This window comes from Bombus impatiens, unplaced genomic scaffold (assembly GCF_000188095.3).
Source record: "Bombus impatiens unplaced genomic scaffold, BIMP_2.2 scf_0008, whole genome shotgun sequence".
Taxonomy (NCBI): Eukaryota; Metazoa; Arthropoda; class Insecta; order Hymenoptera; family Apidae; genus Bombus; species Bombus impatiens.
In genome coordinates, this window is record NT_176427.1 from 42,365 (window position 1) to 66,743 (window position 24,379).

The 24,379-nt window shown below is 25.9% G+C and overlaps 4 protein-coding genes across 8 annotated transcripts; 3 read left to right on the plus strand and 1 right to left on the minus strand.

The window, feature by feature from the left end:
- Positions 1 to 68: 68 nt before the first annotated feature.
- On the plus strand, positions 69 to 11,001 carry LOC100743001 (intraflagellar transport protein 122 homolog). Of its 3 annotated transcripts, XM_003484363.4 has the most exons (18): positions 69 to 224; positions 299 to 567; positions 2,247 to 2,443; positions 2,872 to 2,981; positions 3,062 to 3,182; positions 3,492 to 3,702; positions 3,929 to 4,002; positions 5,239 to 5,509; positions 5,670 to 5,831; positions 5,967 to 6,264; positions 6,571 to 6,941; positions 7,096 to 7,488; positions 8,160 to 8,574; positions 8,724 to 8,950; positions 9,106 to 9,487; positions 10,041 to 10,207; positions 10,433 to 10,594; positions 10,815 to 11,001. In XM_003484363.4, exons 3-18 carry the CDS (start codon positions 2,391 to 2,393, stop codon positions 10,899 to 10,901), a joined length of 3,504 nt encoding a protein of 1,167 aa, XP_003484411.1. In that variant the 5' UTR covers positions 69 to 224; positions 299 to 567; positions 2,247 to 2,390; the 3' UTR covers positions 10,902 to 11,001. The 3 variants fall into 3 exon arrangements, with proteins under 3 accessions (XP_003484411.1, XP_024221666.1, XP_024221694.1); XM_024365898.2 differs by lacking the exons at positions 69 to 224; positions 299 to 567; positions 2,247 to 2,443; positions 2,872 to 2,981 and having other exon boundaries at positions 5,307 to 5,509; XM_024365926.2 differs by lacking the exons at positions 69 to 224; positions 299 to 567; positions 2,247 to 2,443; positions 2,872 to 2,981; positions 3,062 to 3,182 and having other exon boundaries at positions 3,505 to 3,742; positions 5,307 to 5,509.
- Positions 11,002 to 11,836: 835 nt separating this feature from the next.
- Positions 11,837 to 15,750, plus strand: LOC100740639. 2 transcript variants are annotated; one of them, XM_012382306.2, is made up of 9 exons: positions 11,837 to 12,135; positions 12,320 to 12,472; positions 12,547 to 12,677; positions 12,870 to 13,002; positions 13,617 to 13,670; positions 13,949 to 14,032; positions 14,549 to 14,701; positions 15,244 to 15,372; positions 15,550 to 15,750. In XM_012382306.2, the coding sequence occupies exons 1-9, from the start codon at positions 12,027 to 12,029 to the stop codon at positions 15,657 to 15,659; spliced, it is 1,056 nt and encodes a 351-aa protein (XP_012237729.1). In that variant the 5' UTR covers positions 11,837 to 12,026; the 3' UTR covers positions 15,660 to 15,750. The 2 variants fall into 2 exon arrangements, with proteins under 2 accessions (XP_012237729.1, XP_003484392.2); XM_003484344.4 differs by having other exon boundaries at positions 11,848 to 12,135; positions 13,548 to 13,670.
- Positions 15,751 to 16,100: 350 nt separating this feature from the next.
- Positions 16,101 to 18,530, minus strand: LOC100743123 (prostaglandin E synthase 2). The gene is made up of 5 exons (XM_003484364.4): positions 17,971 to 18,530; positions 17,788 to 17,862; positions 17,252 to 17,589; positions 17,021 to 17,132; positions 16,101 to 16,619 (listed from the first exon to the last, which is right to left on the minus strand). The coding sequence occupies exons 1-5, from the start codon at positions 18,271 to 18,273 to the stop codon at positions 16,254 to 16,256; spliced, it is 1,194 nt and encodes a 397-aa protein (XP_003484412.1). The 5' UTR covers positions 18,274 to 18,530; the 3' UTR covers positions 16,101 to 16,253.
- A 666-nt stretch (positions 18,531 to 19,196) lies between these two features.
- On the plus strand, positions 19,197 to 22,780 carry LOC100743242 (geranylgeranyl transferase type-2 subunit alpha). Of its 2 annotated transcripts, XM_003484365.4 has the most exons (7): positions 19,197 to 19,353; positions 19,581 to 19,691; positions 19,854 to 19,972; positions 20,311 to 20,498; positions 20,584 to 20,775; positions 20,872 to 21,447; positions 22,229 to 22,780. In XM_003484365.4, the coding sequence occupies exons 1-7, from the start codon at positions 19,351 to 19,353 to the stop codon at positions 22,669 to 22,671; spliced, it is 1,632 nt and encodes a 543-aa protein (XP_003484413.1). In that variant the 5' UTR covers positions 19,197 to 19,350; the 3' UTR covers positions 22,672 to 22,780. The 2 variants fall into 2 exon arrangements, with proteins under 2 accessions (XP_003484413.1, XP_024221753.1); XM_024365985.2 differs by lacking the exon at positions 19,197 to 19,353 and having other exon boundaries at positions 19,581 to 19,687.
- Positions 22,781 to 24,379: the final 1,599 nt, after the last annotated feature.

Here is a 24,379-nt window from a genome sequence, read left to right on the forward strand (position 1 = left end):
ATTACCCGCTTCAAAGGAAGCGGCTATTGCCTGAGCCCGTGAGCACAGGCTCTTACAAGTAAATAAGAACTGCGGTGTTCATCGAAAGCCGATGAAGTTATATGAAGGAGCAGAGCACGGAATTGGTCGATTTCGATATTCTGTCAGTCGTGGGAAATGTAGACAGTATGCAGGATTAATTCATTTTTTTATGAGGTTCGCCTTCCTTTAAATAAAGCAATTAAGTAAGTTTTTAACTTATTTGCCTAATTTTAACGCATTATTCAAATTATTTAAAAAATTATTTTATTTTATTTAGATTAATGTACTGCTTTGTGCGAGATTTCTCATATGAGAATACCGCGCATGAACTATGCGACCCCACCTTAGACAATGATTGTGCGCTACTGTCAACCGTAACAATTGTCGCGTGGTTTCGCTGCTGTCGGGAGATAACAGTGGATAACTTTTTAAACATACAGGCAAAGAAACCGAAATTATGGGGAATTCCGGAATTTGGGCCTCCGATTACTGTTCTGGTACCTTATGTAACAGTTCGATATTTGAAAAGTGTTTATAGAAAACACTGTAAGTGCCAAAGTTGAAAAATTTTGCGTTTTCAAAAAAATGTTCTACATAGCGATAAGAATAGTAAGAAAAGTAGATAGTACAGAATTTAAGAACAATTTCCCTTTCTAAGTAGACATTAATATAGAAAATGGTGTCACTGGTATATCTATCTGTCTTGGTATTATCTATCTGGCATAAACGTTTCTTTACAAATACTTTCATTCTACAGACACTCTTTTTCATAGATTTAGACTACATTAATGTATAAGATTTCTCTTACCTTTTGAAAAATTTGTTTTTTAGTAGTTGCAATTTTTTCTATAAGTATTCTTTATTTCCATATTTCTGTATAACCTATTTCTTTGTATTACTTCCATTTAAATATTGTTATTTTCATATTATTTAACTGATTGACGAAGCAAAATTCGGAAAGAGAAGATATAATTATGGCAGTTGAGAGTTGAAAATCATTGAGTATGGGTAGACATCCAAACAAACATATTATGGGATATTAACATATTATATATCATTATAGGATGATATTAGTGCAAAATCGTGAGGCAACAACATTCATTTTAATAATGAAGGAAATTGTAATTACTGGTAATGAAATCCACACAAACAGTTTTGAAAGTTATGCCAGGTTAGCTGCAGAGGGATATATATAAAACAACCAATCAAAGCACGAAATTTGTAGATAAATGAAATTGAGTTTTATTTGTATTAGGTTTAAATTCGAAAATTATTAGTATTTAATATTTATTTTACGGTCGATTATGTTAGTACAAACTAACTTTTGACGAATTTAACTACAGCTAGTAATGATAGCATTGAAGAATCCAATTAGCGATCGGTAAAACACTGGATAAGGAAGAGGTTGTTTCCATGACGATGAATTTGCCGATCGCTTATGCGAATTTTTTTGGCTACGTTTTTATCATCACAACAGAATTGATTTAATGGTATCGTTGATAGAAGCGATCTGAAGACATTATAGTTTTGAATAAGATAAATGGAAATTAGAGTATTTGAATGCTCATCTGTGTAGACCAATCAGATTATAGATAGAAGCAATATGCGTAGTAAAAGTAGCAAAGTAATGTGTAATATACCTCACGAACATATATTTAGGTCTCAACACTTATATATCGAAGTCTAGAGAAAACAGTTAAAAAATTGAGTTGTGACTAGTTGTGAAAAATCAACAGAAAAGACAAGATTCTCGTTCTGCGCATGCGTGGCATGCTTAGACGAAGACAGAGACACTCTACTCATCTTTGTCTATCTCGCAAGAACACAAACTTTGTTGATCGTCCACGTTGATCTTTCATAACTGAGCGCAACTCAATTTTTGGCCGATTTTCCCTAGCAAGTGTCAAAACTTGTTTATGTGGTCGTCACATATCCTAAAAATACTCAGTTTCATATAGTTTTAACTTTTAAACCATTGGATTCGTCATTCTCACCTTAAAACTTGTATTTTCGGGTTCTATACGTCGAAAATTACAAAATTGCAAAAAAGGCAGTCAATAATTTTTTCTCCTAAAGTAAAGTTTAACCAAAAAATGAATTAGTATAAGAAATGTAACAATACACTGGAAACATAGAGTAATATTCATACAAATTATATAATGCCAATTTTAATTATTTCTTAGTATTACTGTTTGTGTAATTTAAAAGTGAATTTGTTTTATTAGTATACATAAATGCCGCCATCTTAACTGTTTCCATGGAAACCATGAAAACAAACTTTTATACAAAAATCATAGAGATGATTCCGTAAAATTAAGTGTAAAACAAAACTTTTTGTGTGTATGTGTGTGTATATAGAACAATAAACAATGCAAGCTTCCCCTACTTGGGTTGATAAAGTCCAAGATAAATCTGAACAATGGTAAGTATAGAAATATATATCTTTGGCAATATATATGATTATAACTATGGAATAATTTAAGTTTGTTTCAAATAGTAAAAAATAAGGAGTAATTACATTTTTACGTTAATGCTTTAATTAATATTTTAAATAAATCCAAGATTTTACATATTTTTAAAAATTATATTAATAATTATATTTTTACAATTTATTATGTTTTGAATGTTATTTAATGTTGTATAATATATACATTTTTAAATTAATGATTTTTTTCTTCATAGAAACTAAAATCTTTTTACTAATGTTAATAATTACGTAAGATTAATTTTATGTCCTTTATAATTTACTTATTTCCAACTTTGTGATATAAATGTTTTATGTGACATAAGGATGATTTTATATTATTCACAGCAATAGTTACTAAAATATTTTTGCAATTTTATTTTCAGTATATATGATCTATGTTTTAATCCAGATGGAACTCAGTTAGTTATTGCTGCTGGACAACAAGTTCTTGTTTATGAAACTAATGAAGGTACTTTAATTCAACCATTAAAAGGTATGTAATGAAGCTTATGAATCCAAATAAAAGAGTTAATTTGATAAAATATAAGTTATATTTCTGTTTATACTTTATAGGGCATAAAGATATAGTTTATTGTGTATGTTATGCAAGAGATGGCAAAAAATTTGCATCAGGTAGTGCTGATAAAAGTGTTATTATCTGGACATCAAGATTAGAAGGCATACTTAAATATTCGTAAGTTATCTCTGTTTTATAAATAGCACGATTAAGATAGAAATAATATTTTTGATAATGTATTATAACCAAATCTTTCACTTTAATACAATACTACAGTTTATAAAATAGAGATTTAATGTGTTTGAATAAATTACTAACTAATAAAATCTATAAATGAAAAGATATGAGTTTGTTAGAAATCTTAAGTATAAATACATATCTTTATAGAAAATATTATGAAAAGTAAAATAGTCTTAAAATTTTATAATGGTAGTTATATATAGTACATACATTAATGTCGTGTATGTTTACAATACTATATTTCAGACATAATGAAGCTGTTCAAGCTATGCAGTTCAATCCAGTATCACATCAACTTTTAAGTTGTTCTTTGTCAGACATAGCACTCTGGTCTCCAGAACAGAAAGCAGTTGTAAAGCATAAATCAAGAGGAAGAGTAAATTGTTGTGCTTGGACAAATGATGGTCAATATTTAGCAATTGGCTTGGCATCTGGCTATGTCTCTATTAGAAATAAAGTTTGTTTTCTTTGTTTAAAATCTATGTCCATTACACAATGTAAATAGTTTTATATATATCATATTGTTAATATAAAAGTGTATTAAATATTATTCTATTATTTAAATATTGTTTAACTATTTATTTATTATTTATTGTATATATTTGTTTAGAATGCTCACGATTGAAAACATTTAAAAAGTTTAACTTCAAGTAAATTGTATTGAATTTATTTTAATATTTTAGAATGGAGAAGAGCAAACACGAATTGATAGACAAAATGGAATACCTATTTGGAGCTTGTTGTGGAATCGTCAATGGTAAAAAGAATAATTACTTTACATAATAACTACTTGTATATATATTAACACTTTGACTGCCACGCCGAAATCACATGTTTCGCTCAGGGCACAACGGGAGTATTTTTATTATTCAAAGCATATAATGGCAAAATAATAATAAATTGATGATGTAAGACAACATTCTTCCCGAATGGACCGTTTATCTTATTGGTGATCACAGGTGACCACCGTAGCGCCTTGGTAACAGTTGATAGCGACATATTATAACAAGCCTTCGTTTATTTCAACAAACCATTCGCATTCGTTATTTCGTCGTAAGCAAAATGTCCAGAATATATTGTTGAAACGTGTAGAAGATATTAGTAAACAGTATTATGATTATTTTTATGATTTCGATGAAACATTCGGCTGAAATGATAGAGGTCAAAAAAGATTATGTTTGTGATAAACCAATGGTAGTAGTAGATTACAACAGAGAAAAATGTGCTGTAGATTTATCAGATTAAATGATAGCATATTCTACATCACATAGAAGAACCCTCAAGTAGTATATAAAATTGGCTTTAGAGTTATTGTTAAATACAACAATTTCAAACGCGATGATACTCTATAAACAAGCAACAAAAACGAAAATCAAGGTGTCAGATTTTAGAATGGCACTCGCAATGCACCTTACACTATGTCATTCACCAGAGCCATCAAATATACTTATTCGACAAACATCGTGACACGAAATGCAGAAGAAAGAAGAGCAAGCGTACCTGGCACGAATATTTTGCAGAGAGTGCTATAAAAAAAGTGTTAAACAGTTAGGATCAAAAATTGCTAAGAATCGGACCAACAAGGTGACCACCTATTGTCCAAATTGTATTGATGAGCCACATTTATGTTTAAAGTGTTTTAACACAGTGCACTGTTAGATGCAAGATTTATTCCCATTTTTTTTTTATTGATGTTCTAATAAAAATGTTTAATTGTTCAATGGGGCACATTTTATTTCAAAGTATCTTCTATTTATCGGTTATATTCATAATGCAGTAACTGTCAATTTTCACTCAATTTTTACAATTGTAAGAAGTTAAAGCACTTTGGTCACCAATGACCACCGTGGCGTCACAGGAGAAACTGTGGCTAGTTATATATGACTAAGGTGGCAGTCAAAGTGTTAACGTCATGTATTAAATATTTCATAGATTTTCTGTAAAGGATTAGCAAATAACAAATTTTAGTAATGAGTTCTTTTATTATCCATAGGGAAGATTTAGCAGAAGTTCTCTGTATTGCAGAATGGAATGGAACCCTATCGTTTTATTCAATTTCAGGAAAATCATTGGGGAAAGATAGACAACTCAATTTTATGCCACTTAAAATGTGTAACTTTGCAGGAGATCAATATATTTTAATTTCTGGAAGTAATAGACAGTGTTTATTAATGACATATGATGGGATACAATTGATTAACATTGGTGGTACATTTTCCTCCTGGGTTTGGAGTTGTGCTGTACATCCAAATTCTACACATGTTGTATGAATAAAAATTTTTCATTTTTTATTCAGTCTTTAATTTTATAATTCTTATTTCTTTAAACTTATAATTGTATAATTTATTTTAATATTTACTTCAATATTTATAATTAATATGCTGTAGAAGTACTTAAAAAGGAGCTACGTGTCTTTTTGTTTAGGCATTAGGTTGTCAAGATGGTACAATAACATATTTGCAGTTATCTTGGGATGTTATACATGGATTATATGGAGATAGATATGCATATAGAGAAAATATGACTGATGTAATAATACAAAATTTAATTACTAATCAAAAAGTTCGCATTAAGTGTAAAGATTTGGTAAGTATACGAAATATCTTGATAATAAATATAATTTTAGATACAAATTCGTTCTTTAATTTTTAAATTGAAATAGTGTACTAAAAATACTGATAAATAAGATACATTATATAAAATATCTTATTTTATTTTTAGATATATCGTATTGCTGTGTATAGAAATAGATTAGCAGTTCAGTTATCGGAACGTGTAATAATTTATGAACCATCAAATTCCAATGATGGAATGCATTATCGAATATATGAAAAATTAAATCAAACATTAAATTGTAATTTACTTGTTGTCACTACGAACAACTTAATTTTATGTACAGAAAGACAATTACAAAGTCTATCTTTCAATGGTACAATAGAAAGAGAATGGATACTTGATGGACTTATAACTTATATAAAAGTTGTTGGTGGACCAATTGGACAAGAGTGCCTTAATGTAGGTTCGTATTACAAAATTTGTGCAAATTTAAATAAAATATCTTTGTAAGAGATAAGGAAAAATGAAAATTTAACAAAAAATGAATTAATTATACTTAATATGATTATAATAATATTAATTATATAGTTCTATTGAAATTATTAATTTATTGAGAATCAGCTAGTTTGCATAAACTTAATCATGTGTTAATGATAATTTAGTTCTTTTTTTTTTATATTAATATTTAGCATTAATGATTTGTTTATTACTTTTGATTAACAAAATAAAAATAAAATATATAATGAACTCTTATTTTCATGTTTTTTAGGTTTAAATACTGGCTATATAGTGAAAATATATTTAGATAATCCTTTCCCAGCATATATAATAAAAGTTGAGGGTTCTGTAAGATGCCTCGATATCAGTTCATTAAAGGAAAAAATAGCTGTTGTTAGTGATCATGGAGTCCTTTCTGTATTTAATTTATATACAGAGGAAAAACTGCAAGAATTTCAAAATGTAAATAGTGTGACATTTAATAATAGTTTTGAAGATATAATGTGTTTTTCTAGTGGAGAATATTTAACAATTAAAGTAGGCGATTTTGCGGAATATAGACAAAAATTTTCGGGACTTGTCATGGGTCACAATGAATCAAAAGTGTATTGTTTAAATGGTTCTTCTATTGTCACATTAGAGGTAAATTTGTGCTTTGGTTTGCTATAAATTTGCTATATATACAACAAATATGTTATTAAGTAATGAAGTTTAAGTCATAAAATGCTAAGTGTAATATAACATAATTTATGATAACATAAATGATGATAACTAAAATATTATTGTCTGTATATAGGTACCCTTATCATTGTTTATGTATCAATATATTGATATTGGTCTTTTTTCTAATGCTTACAACATGGCATGTCTTGGAGTAGCAGATTCTGACTGGTTTGCTTTAGGAACAGCTGCTTTAGAAAATTTGGAATTAAATATTGCATACTCTTCCTTTGCTAGAATAAAAAATTTAAAATATATAGAAGTTTTATCTGAAGTGGAAGAAAAACTTAAATCTGGAGAATGGGGAAGAGAAGCATGCATGGCTACTGCTGCAGCTGCTATGGGAAAACTGAAAGATGCTGCAAAACTTTTCCAAAAAGCTGGTTTACAACAATATGCATTAACTATGTACTCTGATCTACGTATGTTTGATATTGCACAAGAATTTATTGTTAGTGGAAATAATCAGGTTAGTGAAGAAATCATTTATTTAAATTTTCATATTAGTTTTATACAGGGTATTCTATGTCATTATTACCATGTAATTTCATGATCATTGTCTAATTTTATAAAAAATTTATGCACATGTTTTAGCGTGTATCTTAATCATTAAGGATTAAAAATGATATATGTAGTATCGTGGAAAAAAGGCTTGTGGCGGCACTCGATAGCAAATACCACCACTCGGCACTAACTAGTGTCGGATGATGACAGCGCAGTGGTTAGCGCCTTAGGTTACGAACGTTCGGAACCCGGGTTCGAATTCAGGCGATCGGAGTTCGATTTTTCTTTCACGATATCAAAAATGAGAAGAAAAGCGGCCGTATCCAGCAGCAACATCTACAGCCTAAGCATTCACGATATTACATATATATATATGTATATTGTTTACAAAGATAAATATTTTATGTTTGGATTTTTCAATAAATTCATATTTTTATTTTAATATAATGCAAAATATAGTAACAAACTATACATAAATGACAAAAAAGGTATGCGCACAGGTACAAATTTTATTACAGATATGACATTACATTACAGTATGTAATGCTTTGTGATAATACGTTACAAGATGCTATATATGTTACAATGACATTTATATTAAAATCAGAAATAATAAGAATAAAAATTTTGTTCCAGGATCGTACAATTTTACTTCGTAAACGAGCAGAATGGGCTAAAAGTCTTGGAGAACCTCGTGCTGCGGCAGAAATGTTTCTTTCAGCTGGAGATGTTGATCGCGCCATAAATATAATCGCAGAGTATGGCTGGATTGACATGTTAATTAAAGTTGGCAGACAACTTGATAAAGCAGATAGAGATAATTTAACTGTAATTGCTAAAAAATTAAAAAAGCTGGGTGCAACTCATGGTGCAGCAGAAATTTTTAATCGCTTAGGAGATGATCCTGATGTAGCGGATGTTTTAGTAGAAGCTCAAGCTTGGCCAGAAGCATTTGAATTAGCTGAGAGAAATCCCAAACTGAAAGCTAGAATATATGGACCATATGCTAGATGGTTGGCAGAAACTGGACATTTTTCTGAAGCACAAAAGGGTAATTTTACTCAAATTTCTTTATTTGAATAAAATGTAATTGGAATATACAAAGAAAACTTGAAATTTAAAAAGAAAATAATTGACGATTTTTTATGCGAAATAATAATAAAATTGATGGTATATTAAAACATTCATTAAATTCTGCAGCATTTCAAATAGCTGGGCAATCAGACGAATCTGTGATGGTTTTAATAATGTTGGCTAGAAATGCAGTTACTGAAAAAAGATTTCGCGATGCATCTTACTTTTATTGGCTTCTTTCTCAAATCAGCTTAAATCTTAATAAAACTGTGGATGAATTACAAACAATGTTTCTTCAATATCATGAAAAGGCTGAAATCTATTACGCATATCACGAAGTACATAAATATGTAGTAAGTAATTTATGTATTACTTTACAATACATTAATAACTGTAATTAATATTAAGAATTCATAATGTGTGTGTGGGTGTGTGTCAAAAATCACTGATATTACATTAAAATACTAAATACATATAACTAGGTAATTATTTTTTTTTTTTTTTGTAGGAAGAACCATTTACATCATTAATGCCAGAAGCTCTTTTTAACATTGCGCGATTTCTTCTAACTAAAACAGAAAATATTCAAATAGAAGGAGTTTCAAGATTCACCATAATATACACATTGCTAAAACAAGCTTCTTTGCTTGATGCTAATAAACTAACTATGCAATTACTTGAGAAATTACGAAAAACAAAAATTCCAGTAAATCAATTTAGCCAATTAGAAATTTCAAATTTAAATGCTCGAGCATCTTCTTATAGAGATCCTGAAGAACTTTTACCTCTTTGCTATAAATGTTCGACCTTTAATCCCCTGTTGCCATCAAATAATCAGGGACAATGTGTGCAATGTGGTCTAAAATTTCAGTATTCTTTCGTAATGTTTGGTAAGTACTACTTTTAAGAAATTTTAATCATCTTTTAGCTTTGCTTTCAAAGTACAAGAATAAACGAAACAATGTTTCATTACAATAAATTTACTATTAAAATCAATATATTTAAAGAAAATATAACATTTGCAAACATTTTCAAACCAAATATACATTTTTATAAATATACTTCATTTAATGTTTATAAAAAATATGTAGTCAGTACAAAATTATAATTCATCAAAAATATATAAATCTTAAATATAAAAATTGTGATTTTTATATTTTAAGCATATTAACTATTATATAGTATTTGCTTCTTTGATTGTCTTTTTTTATCAGAAAATGTTTAAAACATATTAAAAATAGTGACTTGTTATATTGCACCATATTGTATATATTATATTAGCAGTATTATAATAATTACAGTAGTTAATATAATAATATATTTCTTCATTTCGACTTGACAACCAAGAAAAGACTTGTTTACAATATTTTTACACTATTTACAGTAATTATTGAAACTATAAAAAGATTGTAATATGTGTGTATATATATACAAAAATTGCAGAAATTTTACCATTGGTCGAATTTGAACTAGAAGAAAATATTTCTGATGAAGAAGCAGAAAAATTAATAAATGACTCATTATCATCATCCGATGATATTACAACTACAAATCAATTTTCTATCACCTCTGAAATTGATCTTTTTACAGCACGATTAATGAAATACGAGGTATTTTCAAATGCATATGTAACAGTAATTAATATATAATTTTACAACTTAAGGGGCAATTAATAAAATTAAAGTTAATAATACGGTGATGAATAATATTTTTGACATTTAATAACATATTTAAAAATGTTATAATTATATAAATATATAAAAAAAATATAATTGTAAGATATAATTATAAAATATAAGTAAAATGAATTTAATTTAGTCAATTACTCATTTTAGGAAAAATCTAGTTCTTCTACTATAATCGTGGGAAGAAATGTCTTAAAAAGTATGGATCCATGTACAGTATTAATTATTAAATGGCCAAAACCATTTAAAACAAAGTATTTTAAAAATCTCTTACCTGATTTACAAATTACATTTTGTAAATCTTGTTTAAAGGTATGTGAAATTTAACGTTATGTATATTTATTATATTTATGTTATGTATGTATACATGGTAAATTTATATAAATTAAGTTATACATGTTTTTATAGTCAAATAAGAATAAATAATAAAAATTTGTAATACTGCGGAACATTTTAGATTAAGGTATCATATAGTAAACATAAGATATATAGACTTAAAAGAAATGTAATAATTGCTTATCATTCTTTTTAGTTATTTCATTCGGATGACTATGAACTGGCTTTATTAAGACATGGATATTGTCCATTTTGCAGAACAGTAAATAAAATTTCCAATTAGTGCTTTTTGTTAATCTAGATACGTTTATATAAGTACAATATTATTTTTACTGTAATAAATTATTACCATTATAAATTAAATTTAACTTAAGTTAAAGTAATTTAATGTAGGTAATTTGTATTAGCCTCATTGCAGACGAATGTCATTGCGATTCTGCTAACATACTCGTATACTTTAAATTCGGCAATTATATATTTCTGATAACAGAATTGTACATTATACAGGGTTGATTATTCAAGACGAGCCATCTAAGTAATTTTTTCAATTCTGGAGATAAAATGAAATGTTTGAAACAAAAATTTTGTGATCGTGATAATGATTTCGACAAAGTTTGTTTACGTTTTGAATTGATTGAGTATGATTTTGTTAACAAAGCCGAGAATATGTTCCAGAAGCATTCACCAATTTTCATTTTTCACTCATTATTACATCCGTGATCTTGAATGACCACGACCATTGAAATAGTTGAGAATAGTTGAGAAGGATTATAACCGTAAAAGTTCAAATATACATAGTCCCACTTAAAAAAATGAAAGTGACTTTTAAATTTCCTAATTTCCACCTGATAAAAAGTTTAGTTCATTATGTAATGACTCCCATCGGAACCAAACAACTTTTGTTTCAAACATTTCTCTTTATGTTCAAAATTGAAAAAATTATTCAGATGACCTGGTTTAAGTGACTCATCCTGTATAAAGTTATTAAATCGCACAGTTGCTTTGTTATGAGATTATAACGATATTGTATCGTTCAGTTTGTACCGAGATCTGTACCTTTATTTATTCTATTCGCTTTTTTTAAATATTTTTGCACATATCTATAATTAATTATATTTAATGAAATTTCTTAGAAATTAGGATTAATATTGTATGAAGAGTCTGTCTGAATTTAATTAATTCTAAGTATAAGATATTATATATGTAACAAATTTATCATATTATCGATGAACATATCTTTAGCTAAATTTTATGTGTAATGGATATCTCGATAATCCAGTTATATAAACACGAATAGTAGGTAGTAAGTTGGTTTTCATTTGCACGCTAATTGTTCTGATTTCTTGAGTACCGTTGAACGAAATCTTCAGAAGAATTGAGAGTATTTCGAACAGATACAATTTGAAAGATGTTGCGTGTAGCTTACTTGACGATCTTCCTTTTTGTAAATATCGTTAGTTATAAATTGGATAATGATGATATCACGGAAATTCCAAATTCAATGTCTCGCGGAAGGTGTAAGTAATAGAAAAATGAATGAAATTGTATTTAAAGATGACGAAGGTACAAAATAAAAATAATAAAAATTATAAAATTCAATTAATATTTTATGGTAGTTATATTTATTTTTGCTATATAATATAACATAAACATTTATATTATGTATGAAAATGATAAATTACTAAATCGATTTTTAAACAGTCTTCCCGCTATTCAGTGTTATTCGATTTGCAAACTCGCAATGCCTTGCTAGCAACAATTTAAATGGTACCTGCTTTACCAGAAGAGAATGCCGTAATTATGGTGGAATACCATCTGGCAGTTGTGCAAATGGACATGGTATTTGCTGTGTTTGTAAGTAATTAAAATATTCAAACAATTTTTTATGAAATTTGAATAGTGAGTTCATTTAAATTTAATGTTTACAGTTCAAAAGACATGTGGTTCCACAACAAATGTAAATAATACATATTTTACAAATCCAGAATATCCAACAACTTATGAAAGGCAAGGACGATGCACAATAACAGTACAACGTTGCAATTCAAATATATGCCAAGTGAGCTAATAAAATATGCTAAAAACTTTAAGTTCATCATAATAATTATTTCGCTGAATTAAACGTTGATCGAGTTAAAGGATATAAACTTTGCTAGAAAATTGAATTAGCATATACTTTTTTTTCTTTTTCTATTTCTGTAAAAAGTTATATGATTCATGTTTAATTTGTAATATCCTAAATTGGTTTTAGTTACGTTTGGATTTCTTGGAATTTAATCTTGCTCCACCGAATTCTAGTGGAATTTGTGACCTTGATCTCCTTTTAGTTTCTTCATCTGGAAGCAGAATACCTCGAATTTGTGGAGAAAATGCAAATCAACATGGTAATAAATAAAATTATTGACACAATAATTACATACAAATATCAAATTATATGTAATCGTAAATAAATATGTCATAATTAGAATTTTACAATATAAATTGTATAAATATTTAATATATAATATACTTAATGTGAAATAAAATAATTAACATTTGCAGAAACACTTTACCCGGATAAATGAAAAATTAATTTATGATTTTTGAATAGTAAAATAGCTTCCTATATTTAAACAAAATAATTTAGAAAATATAAAAATATAGATATAAAAATATAAATATAAAAATTTAATAAAATTATATTTGGTTGAATTATATTTATATTCATTGATAATACATATACATATATTTCATGAACTATTGAGTTGCAGGGGTATATTTATATGATTTATATCTTCTATGTTCAGAATCGCACTTTAAATTAATTGGTAAATCTATGTCCACATGAAACTATGTATTTGTATTATGTATTTGTAAATACATTCAATTATTAATAACACTTATAATAACTTAACACTAATCAACCCTTTTGTTGATTTTAATTTTTCAGTGTATGTAGATTTCAATGATGATACTCCTATTATGATATCGATTGATACTAATACTGGATATCCTACAGATCGTCGTTGGAATATAAGAATTCAACAATTACCCTGTGATGCAACATATAAGGGTATGTACATTTTAAACATATTTTATATTGCCTTCTTTTAAATAGGTATATATTTCATAATTAACAATTAAAAATTGACATTTAAGTACATTAATATTTAAAAAAGATTTTAACTTAAAATAATTTTAGCCTTTTATTTATAAAAGTTATATCATTTTTTTAGCTTATAAAAAGTAAGATATTGAGAATATGTTATTGCTATCTTAAGATAGAAGTAACCAACGATATCTAGTACTAAAATACTTCTAACTAATAACTTGATTATATTCTTCTTACAGCCCCAAATGGATGTTTACAGTATTATGATAGTGTCACAGGTACCGTAACAAGTTTTAATTACGGCACAACACAAAATCCAAGAGGTATTATAACTATAATAATAATAATAATTTACAGAAATTAGTTATTTTCTAAAAATAACTATATACATTACCACTTACTTAAAACATATACAAATGTACATGACTGTAATAATTTTTTCCACTGGTATTGTTGATAATTGATTTTTATTTATACAGTAATGCGCCAGTTGCAAACTACAACTACATAATAATTAAATATTTGAGTATTTAGGACCAGAATTTTAAAAAATCTAATTTATATTTTACAGTAAAATTTTTTATATACATTTATGAATATATAAATTGTATACCTATAATAACTATTGTATATCAAAAGTTCAACAAATCGTATTTTTTGAGTTTTATATTATCAAATTTTTTAATATTTTGTCTAAAAAAAAAGTATTCTTATGGATATTAATAAAAATTAATTAATAGAAGATACTTATTATTCATGGGAATGCCATTTAATTATTAACAATAATTAAATAGTAAAAAATAATAAAAGTTATAAAACTTAGGTAAAAATTATTTTAGAACCACCAATAGGTACACGACAAATCGCAAATACGAATTATGGTGTATGTGTAAGAATGGCACAAGGATATTGTGCCATTGAATGGTCTCAAACAAATTCAAATTCATTTACCGTTTCTGGAGATACTGGTGCATTTGACTCTACTTTAATAGGTAACATGATGTCCTAATTAGTTACTTACATAGTCATAAATATTTATGTTAAAAGTGTTAATTTATTATTATCATTATAATATCATATATTAATATATTATACAAAACATTTTCAAATTTTATTAGCATTGTAATGAGACATAACTATTATGATTATATCAGTAAAATTTGAAAATGTATATAGAAATTACAAAATATTTATTGTAAGCATATGTTTGTCAAAAATATTATTACTATATAAGCCATAATATTTCCTGAGATCATCTTTAACACTAATTATATGTTTAATATGCTATATATTATTTTCCTACTAAAAATTATGTTCGCAGTGTCTTTTAACTTCTATAAACATCTTCGGATTGGTTGCAAATTTGATTAATGTACTTATGATACTCGTGCCTCATTATAATACTAATGAAAGCCCATTATACTTATTAAATGTTGCAAAATAATTTGTTACTTCCAAAAACAATCGTTTCTTAAATGAAAACAAATCATTATTTTAATATTATTAATTAGTATAATTATTTGTAAATAAATAGGTACTCAATATGCAGCAGAACAAGGAATCAATTGCACTAAAGATTTTGTTATTATTCCACATCCATTTCAAAATGGTGTTGCAGTCGGTACAGAACGATTTTGTGGTAATGGCTTTATAACAAAAACATGTAAGTACATATTTACTATATCTATAATTTTCTTTTTAACCAAACATAAAATACTTAATATAAATAACTTGCATAGTTCTGTGTCTGTTTATAATGTATCACATATAAATATATGCACAAAATTTACATACATATGTGCACTATATGATTCTATTATAATAGCTTCTTTTATTTTAGCTTTCTCCAAGCCATTTGTACTATATGTTGTCACAGATGGCGATGAAGTTGGAGAAGTGGAAAATAAAGGATTCTCATTAATGTATCGTCAGCTACCCTGTGTAGCTTAAATAAAAAGCATGTTCTTATTTCACATATACATATGACATATACACTATAATGATAATATTATAGGGTATAATAATTTTTATTTGGTTTGGAGGACTTTCTTTTTCATTTGCTACCCTTTCCTACGATTATCACAGTCAGTAAAATACTAAGAGTTTGAAGAATCATGTGTACTATTTCTTGCTAATTATCGAATTGTAAATATTGTACCATTATTATATTACATCATTATTGGATTTTATGTTAAAATATAGGTATATTTAATTTTATCGTTATATTTTATGTTATTATTCTTCTCATATGTTGAACTGAACTGTTATTATTCATATGTTCTTTAATTTCTACAATTACAAATTTAATTACAAATAATACTTTAATTACAAATTTATTGTTTATAATACAATCTCTCTTGTGTCTTTTTATTGTAGTGATACCAATATAAAAGAGCATAAAATATAATTTTATTCTATCTAGTATTCTTTAATGATCAAAATGAATTATGAAAAAATAATCACAAACAAATGATAATAGAACTGTAATGTAAACAATAAGATAATAAAAATGTAAACAATACAAATCAATATGTTTTATTTATATTATTTAGTCATTAAATATTTGCTTCCTGAATGAGTTTCTACTTCCTTTGTCATAGCATTATACCATGTGCTAAGGTTTGTATTATCTAAAGCATCTTTAAAAGCACTGCATCCTTCTATGCTCTTCAAAACTCCATATACAGCAAGATCTGATAAATTAGGCTTTTCTCCTCCCATAAATGTACCACCATGTTTATTAATAGCGTTTAACCATTTGTTGATTTCATCATACAAAGATTGTCGAACATCTTGTTTTAAATGATGTCTTTTTTTTAATCGTTTTGATATAAGCCACATAGCTGTTGCACCTACATTTATCATAATAAATCTTTCCCATGTTGGAAAATATTCTTCCCATTTACCAACCTAATTGATTAGAAAAGTATCTTTTCATTCTACCTTCTTTTTTTAACCCCTTGCCATACTCGGAAGAATCTGGACCCAAACGTTGACCCGAATGGTCGAGAAAGGAGCCGAAGTGGCTGAGACAGTGTCGGAACTTAAAACATGATATCGTGCGACTGAGTGCGTAGATAGCCGTGCCCGTGTTTAGAAAAAAGACACCATTCAAGACATTCACACTAGGCCTGAGATTAAGATCACGAGTCTGACCTGTGATATTCAAGTTTAGCTCAAAATTCTCATCACGACTCAGACTCGTAAAAGTATGGCAAGGAGTTAATTTATACATTAATGCTAAAATTATTATATTATCTTGCTTGGTTATATAGTGTGTTATGATGCTTAACTGCTATTAAACTACTTACTTTAGAAAACCAATTGAAAGTTTTATAGGCTTCATCAAGTGTTCTATACACATTCGGTGATAGTGTGTGCACAAATTCATCATCAACCCATTTTCTCCACTTACGCTCTTCCCTAGAACAATATGTTACTCAAAATATAAAACGTAAATAAATATTAGTAATATAAAATATAAGTATTAGTATTGTAATTTTAATGCCACTAATAACTATTCTTTCTACAATGGAACTTACATGATCTTATCCATAATTTTATTTGCAGGTAAATTATCTTGATACATTAAGAAGTATTTATTCATAATTTCATATTTTAATCTTCCATTTTCATCATGCATTGCTATGCTTGGATAATATTCTATTAAATCATTAATTTTTTGGGATCTCTCTTTCAAATATGATGCTAGTAGAGAAATAATCATTGAACTATCATTTAAAGGTTGATATCCTGAATCTACTTGTGCTAAAAGTATTGGTACTTTTTTATAAGATGACCAAGATATTTCTTTCCGTAATACAGGATCAACTTCCACAATTTCATAAGATATTCCATAGTAATCCAAGAAAACTCTGACCTAAAGTGGTTTTATACTTACAATTATCACAATTTATGAAAACAATAATTTATTATTTCTAAAAAAATGTGATTAAAATTTAGCTACTATATTTTACACTTATATTTTCATTTGAAAAATATACATGCTGCTAATTATATCTTTATCATACTATTAATTCAGTACTTACTAAATAAATGATACATATGAATATTTTACCTTGCAACAAAAAGGACATGTCTGATATTGATAAAGAGTTAATTTTAATTCAGTAGTGTCCACTGGAAAAATAATCTGCAATAAAAATAAAATAAGAAAGTATTTTGATGTATGAAAAACAAATTAATCCAATGTTAAGCTTTGAATTAAATAAGCATGAATTAATATGTAAACACAAAATACTTCTCTAGAAACTGGTATTGGTGGTTTTTCTTTAAGTATTTTAATTTTTTCTTCTTTTCCTTGAAGGTGATATGTTTTTGAAGCTTCCATATTTTTATACCAAGAATATCCTGTGGTAATAGCTATACCAACAGGAAATCCTATAGAAATTCCTACCAGACTTGCTTTAAATACAGTTCTTAGCATTGAAGATTGTTGAGATGCTGATAAAATACTTTCATTTCGTTTTGGATATCTTTTAATAACATTTTTTGCATAATATAAATTTTGTGGAAATCTTGACAGTCTTTGCAATATAGACATTATGAAGTCTTATTATATACACAGATTAAAATAAATTAATTATTTTAAATATGTTACTCTTAAATAAATTATTTTGCTCCTCTCAGTAATATGACAATTACAAAAAAGGTTATGCATTAAAATTACAAAATATATGACTTTCGTAATAAACTTTATAGATCACGCGTTATTCACATTTAATTTTCATTCTAATACGAAATTTAATAAATAATCTAATAAAATTATAAGAAAATATCCAGCACAAATTTGTATTTTTATTTATTGTTGTTTACTATTCCACTAAATGTATAATTAATAACACTTATCTTTTGCATTAGCTCTGATAAACAGTTTATTAACTTTATAAAGAGTTTATTCTTTAGAAGATAGGGATTTAATATTACACATTTATAAATTACAATTTATAGGAAAAAATTTATATTTCATATTCGATCTTTAATAAACTCATTTTAATTTATTTGTAGAATAGATGCAATAATATCAACAGGTTAATTGAGTAAAACGTTTTTTCCACCGGTATTGTTGATAATTGATTTTTATTTATGTACTATTGAATTTGTATCATGAACAAATTTTAAAGGTTATGTAATTTATATTGTACTTCTGTACTATATATTTTGCGCAGGCGTGACAAACGCGTAACAGTTAAATAAAGTATGTAAATTACAGTCGGTAATTTACATATTGTCTGTGAATAAAAGAAACCGAAAATTTAATGTTAAATATTGAATCGAATAGCATCTTCAAATATAAATGATACCTGGTGACACACATGTACATTTGTGCGCGCATATATTATATAGCTTGTCAATAGTTGTCAACTAATATCTAAAGCTTCGTAGCTGAACTAGATGTTTGAAAAAAAAATGAAGTTATGATTTTATAATGTAATTTTGGTGTAGCTATTAGGAACGAATAATATCTATTAATCTCGAAAGTATAAATACATATATATAATATATATATTACATATCTGTGTATTTATAATTAAAACAGTACAAACAAACTTAACCTCAAAGTTAGGTAAAAGTATCAAATATATCTATATATTAAAAAAGATTAGGAGAGATATTCAACATGGTAATTAAAATTAATATTTAACTGTACTTTTACTTTATTATTATCCTTATAAATTATTAGTACTTTAATATAACTATCAGAGGTGGTATATACTATAAATAAAAAAATAAAATAATTTAATACCTTTGATGTAACATTTCCATTATTTGATTGTTATATATACTTTTTGTATATTTTACATTTGATATGGTTAAATTTGCAATAAAAAAAAAATAATAAATTTTCAGCATGGCAGAGTAAAAGTTCAAACAACTGCAGAACAGGAAGCATTGAAGAAGAAGGAAAGAGCTGAAAAACTTTCACGTTATAGAATTGGCATGAGTATTGTGTTTAAGAAAGTAATCTCACAAATATATCACTTAATATATATTATAGTGCTAATTGTGTTTATATAATCTCATATAGTTAAATAATAAGCAGCCGAATTAAAAAATAAAATACAGAAAAAGTAATTTAGTTAAATTTATTAAAATGTAACTATTTATTGTTATATATTACAGAGAAACGATAAGATTTATGATGAAGAATTGATGATGGTTACTGAACGTATGGTAAAGCAAAATCCAGATATTTATACTTTATGGAATATTCGTAGAGAGGCATTTACAAATAATGATTGGTAATTATGTGGTAGCAATAATTTTAATATTTTTTTAATGATTAATAGCTATTTGAACTCTTTAGTATTAAATAATAAGTACATCTTATTTGATATTTTATTAATATAATTTTTTATATATAACGTATTATACATAATACAGTGATACTATAAATATATATGTATTAATCCCTTAAGATTCATGAAGAAAAATTTTTCTAACACAGAATAATAAATATATATATTTAAATTCAAATATTATATAAGTAACAAATTTATTAAATTTTAAATTTAACAATTATGAGTAAAAATTAACATCAAAATGAACGTTATATGACATGTAATATAACTATAAACAGGGATGAAAATCTTTTGGAGGAGTATTATCAAAATGAATTAAGACTTACTGAAGATTGTTTAAAACAAAATCCTAAATCTTATTGGGTATGGTATCAACGAATATGGATTATGAATCATTTAGTAAACTGTGATTGGAAAAGGGAACTAATGTTATGCACCAAGTATTTAAATTTAGATGACAGAAATTGTAAGTTACTAATGTTATTAAATTTTTTATTTTTATTATTTACAAAATATTAAAATATACAAATATTATTTTTGGTCTATTTTAGTTCATTGTTGGAATTATAGGGAATTTGTTGTACAAAAAGCACAAATTTCTCCTGAAGAAGAATTTGAATTTGCTACCTCAAAGATTCTAAATAATTTCTCTAATTATTCTTCCTGGCATTACAGAAGTTTATTGTTATCAAAAATATTTCATAATTCTGACCAAAACAATATTAATGAAAAAAAGAAACAAGGTAATGCTTTTATGGAATATTAATAGCGTTTGTAAAATATGTTTGCTTTGACACTATTTTGTAATATGTATAGCAAAATTACCATTTCCCTTTTAGAATTAGATTTGGTCATGAATGCCACATTCACAGATCCTAGTGATACTAGTGCTTGGTTCTACCAAAGATGGTTATTAGATACCCATGAATGCCTTCCTATTCTTTCTCAAGCCTTAATACAAGATAATAATGTGATCCTTTTTGCTAATAAAAATATACTAGCCGAGTCAATATGTCTACAAATAAATAATGAAAATGAGAACATTCAATGGAAATCTTTATATGAAACAAAGATTTCGAAATTGTGGTTTGGAAAATTTAAAAAACAGTTAAATGAAGCAAAGAGTGTTCAGATAGAAATTGAAGGAATACTTTATCCTTTACTCTGTGTTAATCAGAAATGGATATATAGAAAAAGGAAATATAAATCCTGTTCTAATAAAGATCAATTATTAGAACAATTATCAAGTTACAAACAACTTGTAGAAATGGAACCTAATAATAAGTGGGGTTATTTAACCAGTATTCTTTTAATGAGGAAAATCGATTTTATACAGTTTTATGAAAATATTTTAACAAATTTGAATGTTCTTGTTAATATTGATTCTCTTCGGTCCAATTATTATAAAGATTTGCGTAAGTATATTTAACGAATAAATTATAAAAATTTAATGATATATATACAAAATGTTTCATCCTTAACCAAACAGCTACATATTTCTTTTAACTCTAATGATACTAGAAAATATTTAAGATATAATGTGAATGGTTCAAAAAAGAAATATTTTAGAAAAGAAATTTCATTTTAAGGTAATTTTTACCAAGCTTTTTGAAAGTCACTTTTATTTTTTGGCAGGAAATTTACTCTATACGTATATTGTCTATCATATAGTCTCAAAGTGATCTTGAATATTGATAAAATAAAATCCTGAGACAATGTTTGGGTATGTCTTAATACAAGTACTCAGAATGACGTTAATCAGTAGTGATGCACTTTGTAAAAGGAGAAGTTGTGTCTGACACGATAGCAGCACAAGTTGCAATTATACAAAGATAAAGAAGATATTTAGGGGTCTGGTTAAGGTTGAAACACTCTGCAGAACTTATTTCTAGATTATTTAAGATTAAGTAAGTTTATATTATTGCTGAATATATAAATTTAAAAAATTTGAAAAATTTTATATAAATGTTACAGTTGCTAACTTTAATTTGTAGAATTTAAGTTTGATAAAATTGATTGTCCTTATTGGAGAATTGATTCTAAAATTAATGACTTTTATAAATGCTATAAAATTAGATATAGAATTAATTGTTAGAAAAATATATAAAATCATGTTAAAATATAATTTTGATTAAGTTATAATAATTAATTATTTGTTAATTCAATTTAGAAATTAAACAATGAATTTTTTTTCAGGGAGCAAATACATAATTGAATACAAAATTTCTGAATTATGGAATATAGAAGAAGATCAAGAAACAGAAATAGAAATTGATCTTTCTGGATTAAATTTAACCACACTCAGTAATAACGAATATCTCAGTTTCTTTGAGCAAATAAATCTTAGTGCAAATTATTTATCACATTCCTTAAATCAATTATCTTTACTCCAAAGTTGTAAAAAATTGTCACTTTCAAGCAATCAAATGGAAAATTTAAAAGAGTTTCCTATGTTACAGAATCTTGAAGTTTTATCATTAAGAAATAATAAACTAAATAATTTAGAAGAAATATTACAATTACTAACGAAACATAAATTAAAGTTACTTGATTTAAGAGAAAATCCAATCTGTAATCTTAAAGAATTAGAAAATAGTATTATACAAATCAATCCAGATTTACAACTATATGTAGAGTGATTTTCATAATACACATATTGATAATAAGATATTGTCCAGCATAGGTATATAAATAAAAATTTAATGTTTGGTTATATGGGAAGAATAAAAATACTTATTTATTATTTTTTTGTATTATATTACACCTTTTCTTATAAATTTGTATAATTAGTTTCTAAATTTAAATAACTTAATGTATATTATATATTTTCATTCAATACAATATTCAATAAATAGAGTAATATATAAAATATATGACTAAAGTACTTTAATTACTTTCGTTACTGTTCACAATTTAAAAAAAATCAGAAATATCTGAATTCTACATTGCATAAAAAGGTAATTAAGATAACAGAAGAAAGCTTATTTCCCTAATGAAACTATGTAATGTCCTTGTTATAAATTCTTTAAGTATACAAATTTGTATTTTGAATCAATATATAGTTTCATAAATAATATATACATTTTCTGTTTTAATTAAATTTAAACTACTTTTAATGTTTTCTTAATTATTATCTGCCTCTCATTTTCCCAATTTAATTTATCTTACGTTGTCGAATTGATACATTGTCAAAAAGTTAATGTAATTAAAAAATAAATAGATAAAATTATAAATTCCTTTACATAAAGATAAAGTTTTTGTATACCCTGAGACTTAAGACTATCCACATTGTTCACAAACAATAAAATGATTTGCAGGACATCTTGATTTTTTATATTTATTGTAACTTGTGAAATTGATACAAATAATAGATGAAAGATAATATTATGACTTGCTTTGTAAACAATAGTAACCCTATACAAAAGATTTTTTATGTGTATATTATATACATGTATATATTATATACATATTAAAACAATTCTTAAGTTTAAATAATACATTGTAGTTATTATTGAATAATTAATCTGTTTTGAAGGGCAAGTATTTAATTATATAAAATGAAATGAACTTTATAATAAAATTAACGAATGATTAAAAATTACTATTTTATCCAATAATTTAAAATTGAGGAATGCGATTTAGATTCTGTGAATTTTATATTTTCAAAAGTTTTGAAAGTTTTGAAAATATTGAATTTGTATACTACTCCCAATTTGCTTTTATTATAAAATTAATTTTAGAAAATATTATGTGCTAGTACTTATTCATAAAATATAAATATATATAATATGGTACTCATGAATGTTGCTTAATGAAACTTACTTTTATAAGGACAAGTAGTTTTTTCCGCGCGTAATAATAAATTTAGTAAAATCAAAAATGCATTATCAAATGAAACAAATCTATTACATTAAATATTTTTACTTTCATTGAGGTTTGATACAATAAAATAATATTAGAACTGTTCGATTCGTTTGCATGAAATTAAGCAAATAAATCTATAATTTTTTCTATGTTGTTTCAAATGAATAATTGCTGTATCTTTCTTTTCATCTGATACATTTATAGTATTTAATTTTCTATTTTATTTAATATAATATACGACATAACATAAGCGTTTCTATAAAGTACTATATAAGCAATAAAACATAAGCCAATGTCAATAAAAATTATATTGATAGCTGTGATTATGAATAATTACTTATACGATTATACATATGTATATACGTATAATAAAGTAATATTAAAGTAATGATAACTTTATAATATTAAAAATTGTTATTCCTGAATGCACAAAATTGTTATTGCTATTATATATGTATAACTCTTTCTCTCTTTATTCGGCAT

Bases quoted from the DNA above. Each gene is read 5' to 3' on its own strand.
- LOC100740639 (XM_003484344.4), top strand. From the start codon at position 12,027: ATGTTGCGTGTAGCTTACTTGACGATCTTCCTTTTTGTAAATATCGTT. The intron at 14,033-14,548 runs GTATTATAACTA...AAATTATTTTAG, and splicing joins CACAACACAAAATCCAAGAG to AACCACCAATAGGTACACGA. The intron at 15,373-15,549 runs GTAAGTACATAT...CTTTTATTTTAG, and splicing joins TGGCTTTATAACAAAAACAT to CTTTCTCCAAGCCATTTGTA.
- LOC100743123 (XM_003484364.4), bottom strand. From the start codon at position 18,273: ATGTCTATATTGCAAAGACTGTCAAGATTTCCACAAAATTTATATTAT. The intron at 17,590-17,787 runs GTAAAATATTCA...AAACCACTTTAG, and splicing joins CATGTCCTTTTTGTTGCAAG to GTCAGAGTTTTCTTGGATTA. The intron at 16,620-17,020 runs GTAAGTAGTTTA...CTAATCAATTAG, and splicing joins CTTTCAATTGGTTTTCTAAA to GTTGGTAAATGGGAAGAATA.
- LOC100743001 (XM_003484363.4), top strand. From the start codon at position 2,391: ATGCAAGCTTCCCCTACTTGGGTTGATAAAGTCCAAGATAAATCTGAA. The intron at 8,575-8,723 runs GTAATTTTACTC...TAAATTCTGCAG, and splicing joins TTTTTCTGAAGCACAAAAGG to CATTTCAAATAGCTGGGCAA. The intron at 10,595-10,814 runs GTATGTGAAATT...CATTCTTTTTAG, and splicing joins TTTGTAAATCTTGTTTAAAG to TTATTTCATTCGGATGACTA.
- LOC100743242 (XM_003484365.4), top strand. The intron at 19,973-20,310 runs GTAATTATGTGG...AACTATAAACAG, and splicing joins GCATTTACAAATAATGATTG to GGATGAAAATCTTTTGGAGG. The intron at 20,499-20,583 runs GTAAGTTACTAA...GGTCTATTTTAG, and splicing joins AAATTTAGATGACAGAAATT to TTCATTGTTGGAATTATAGG.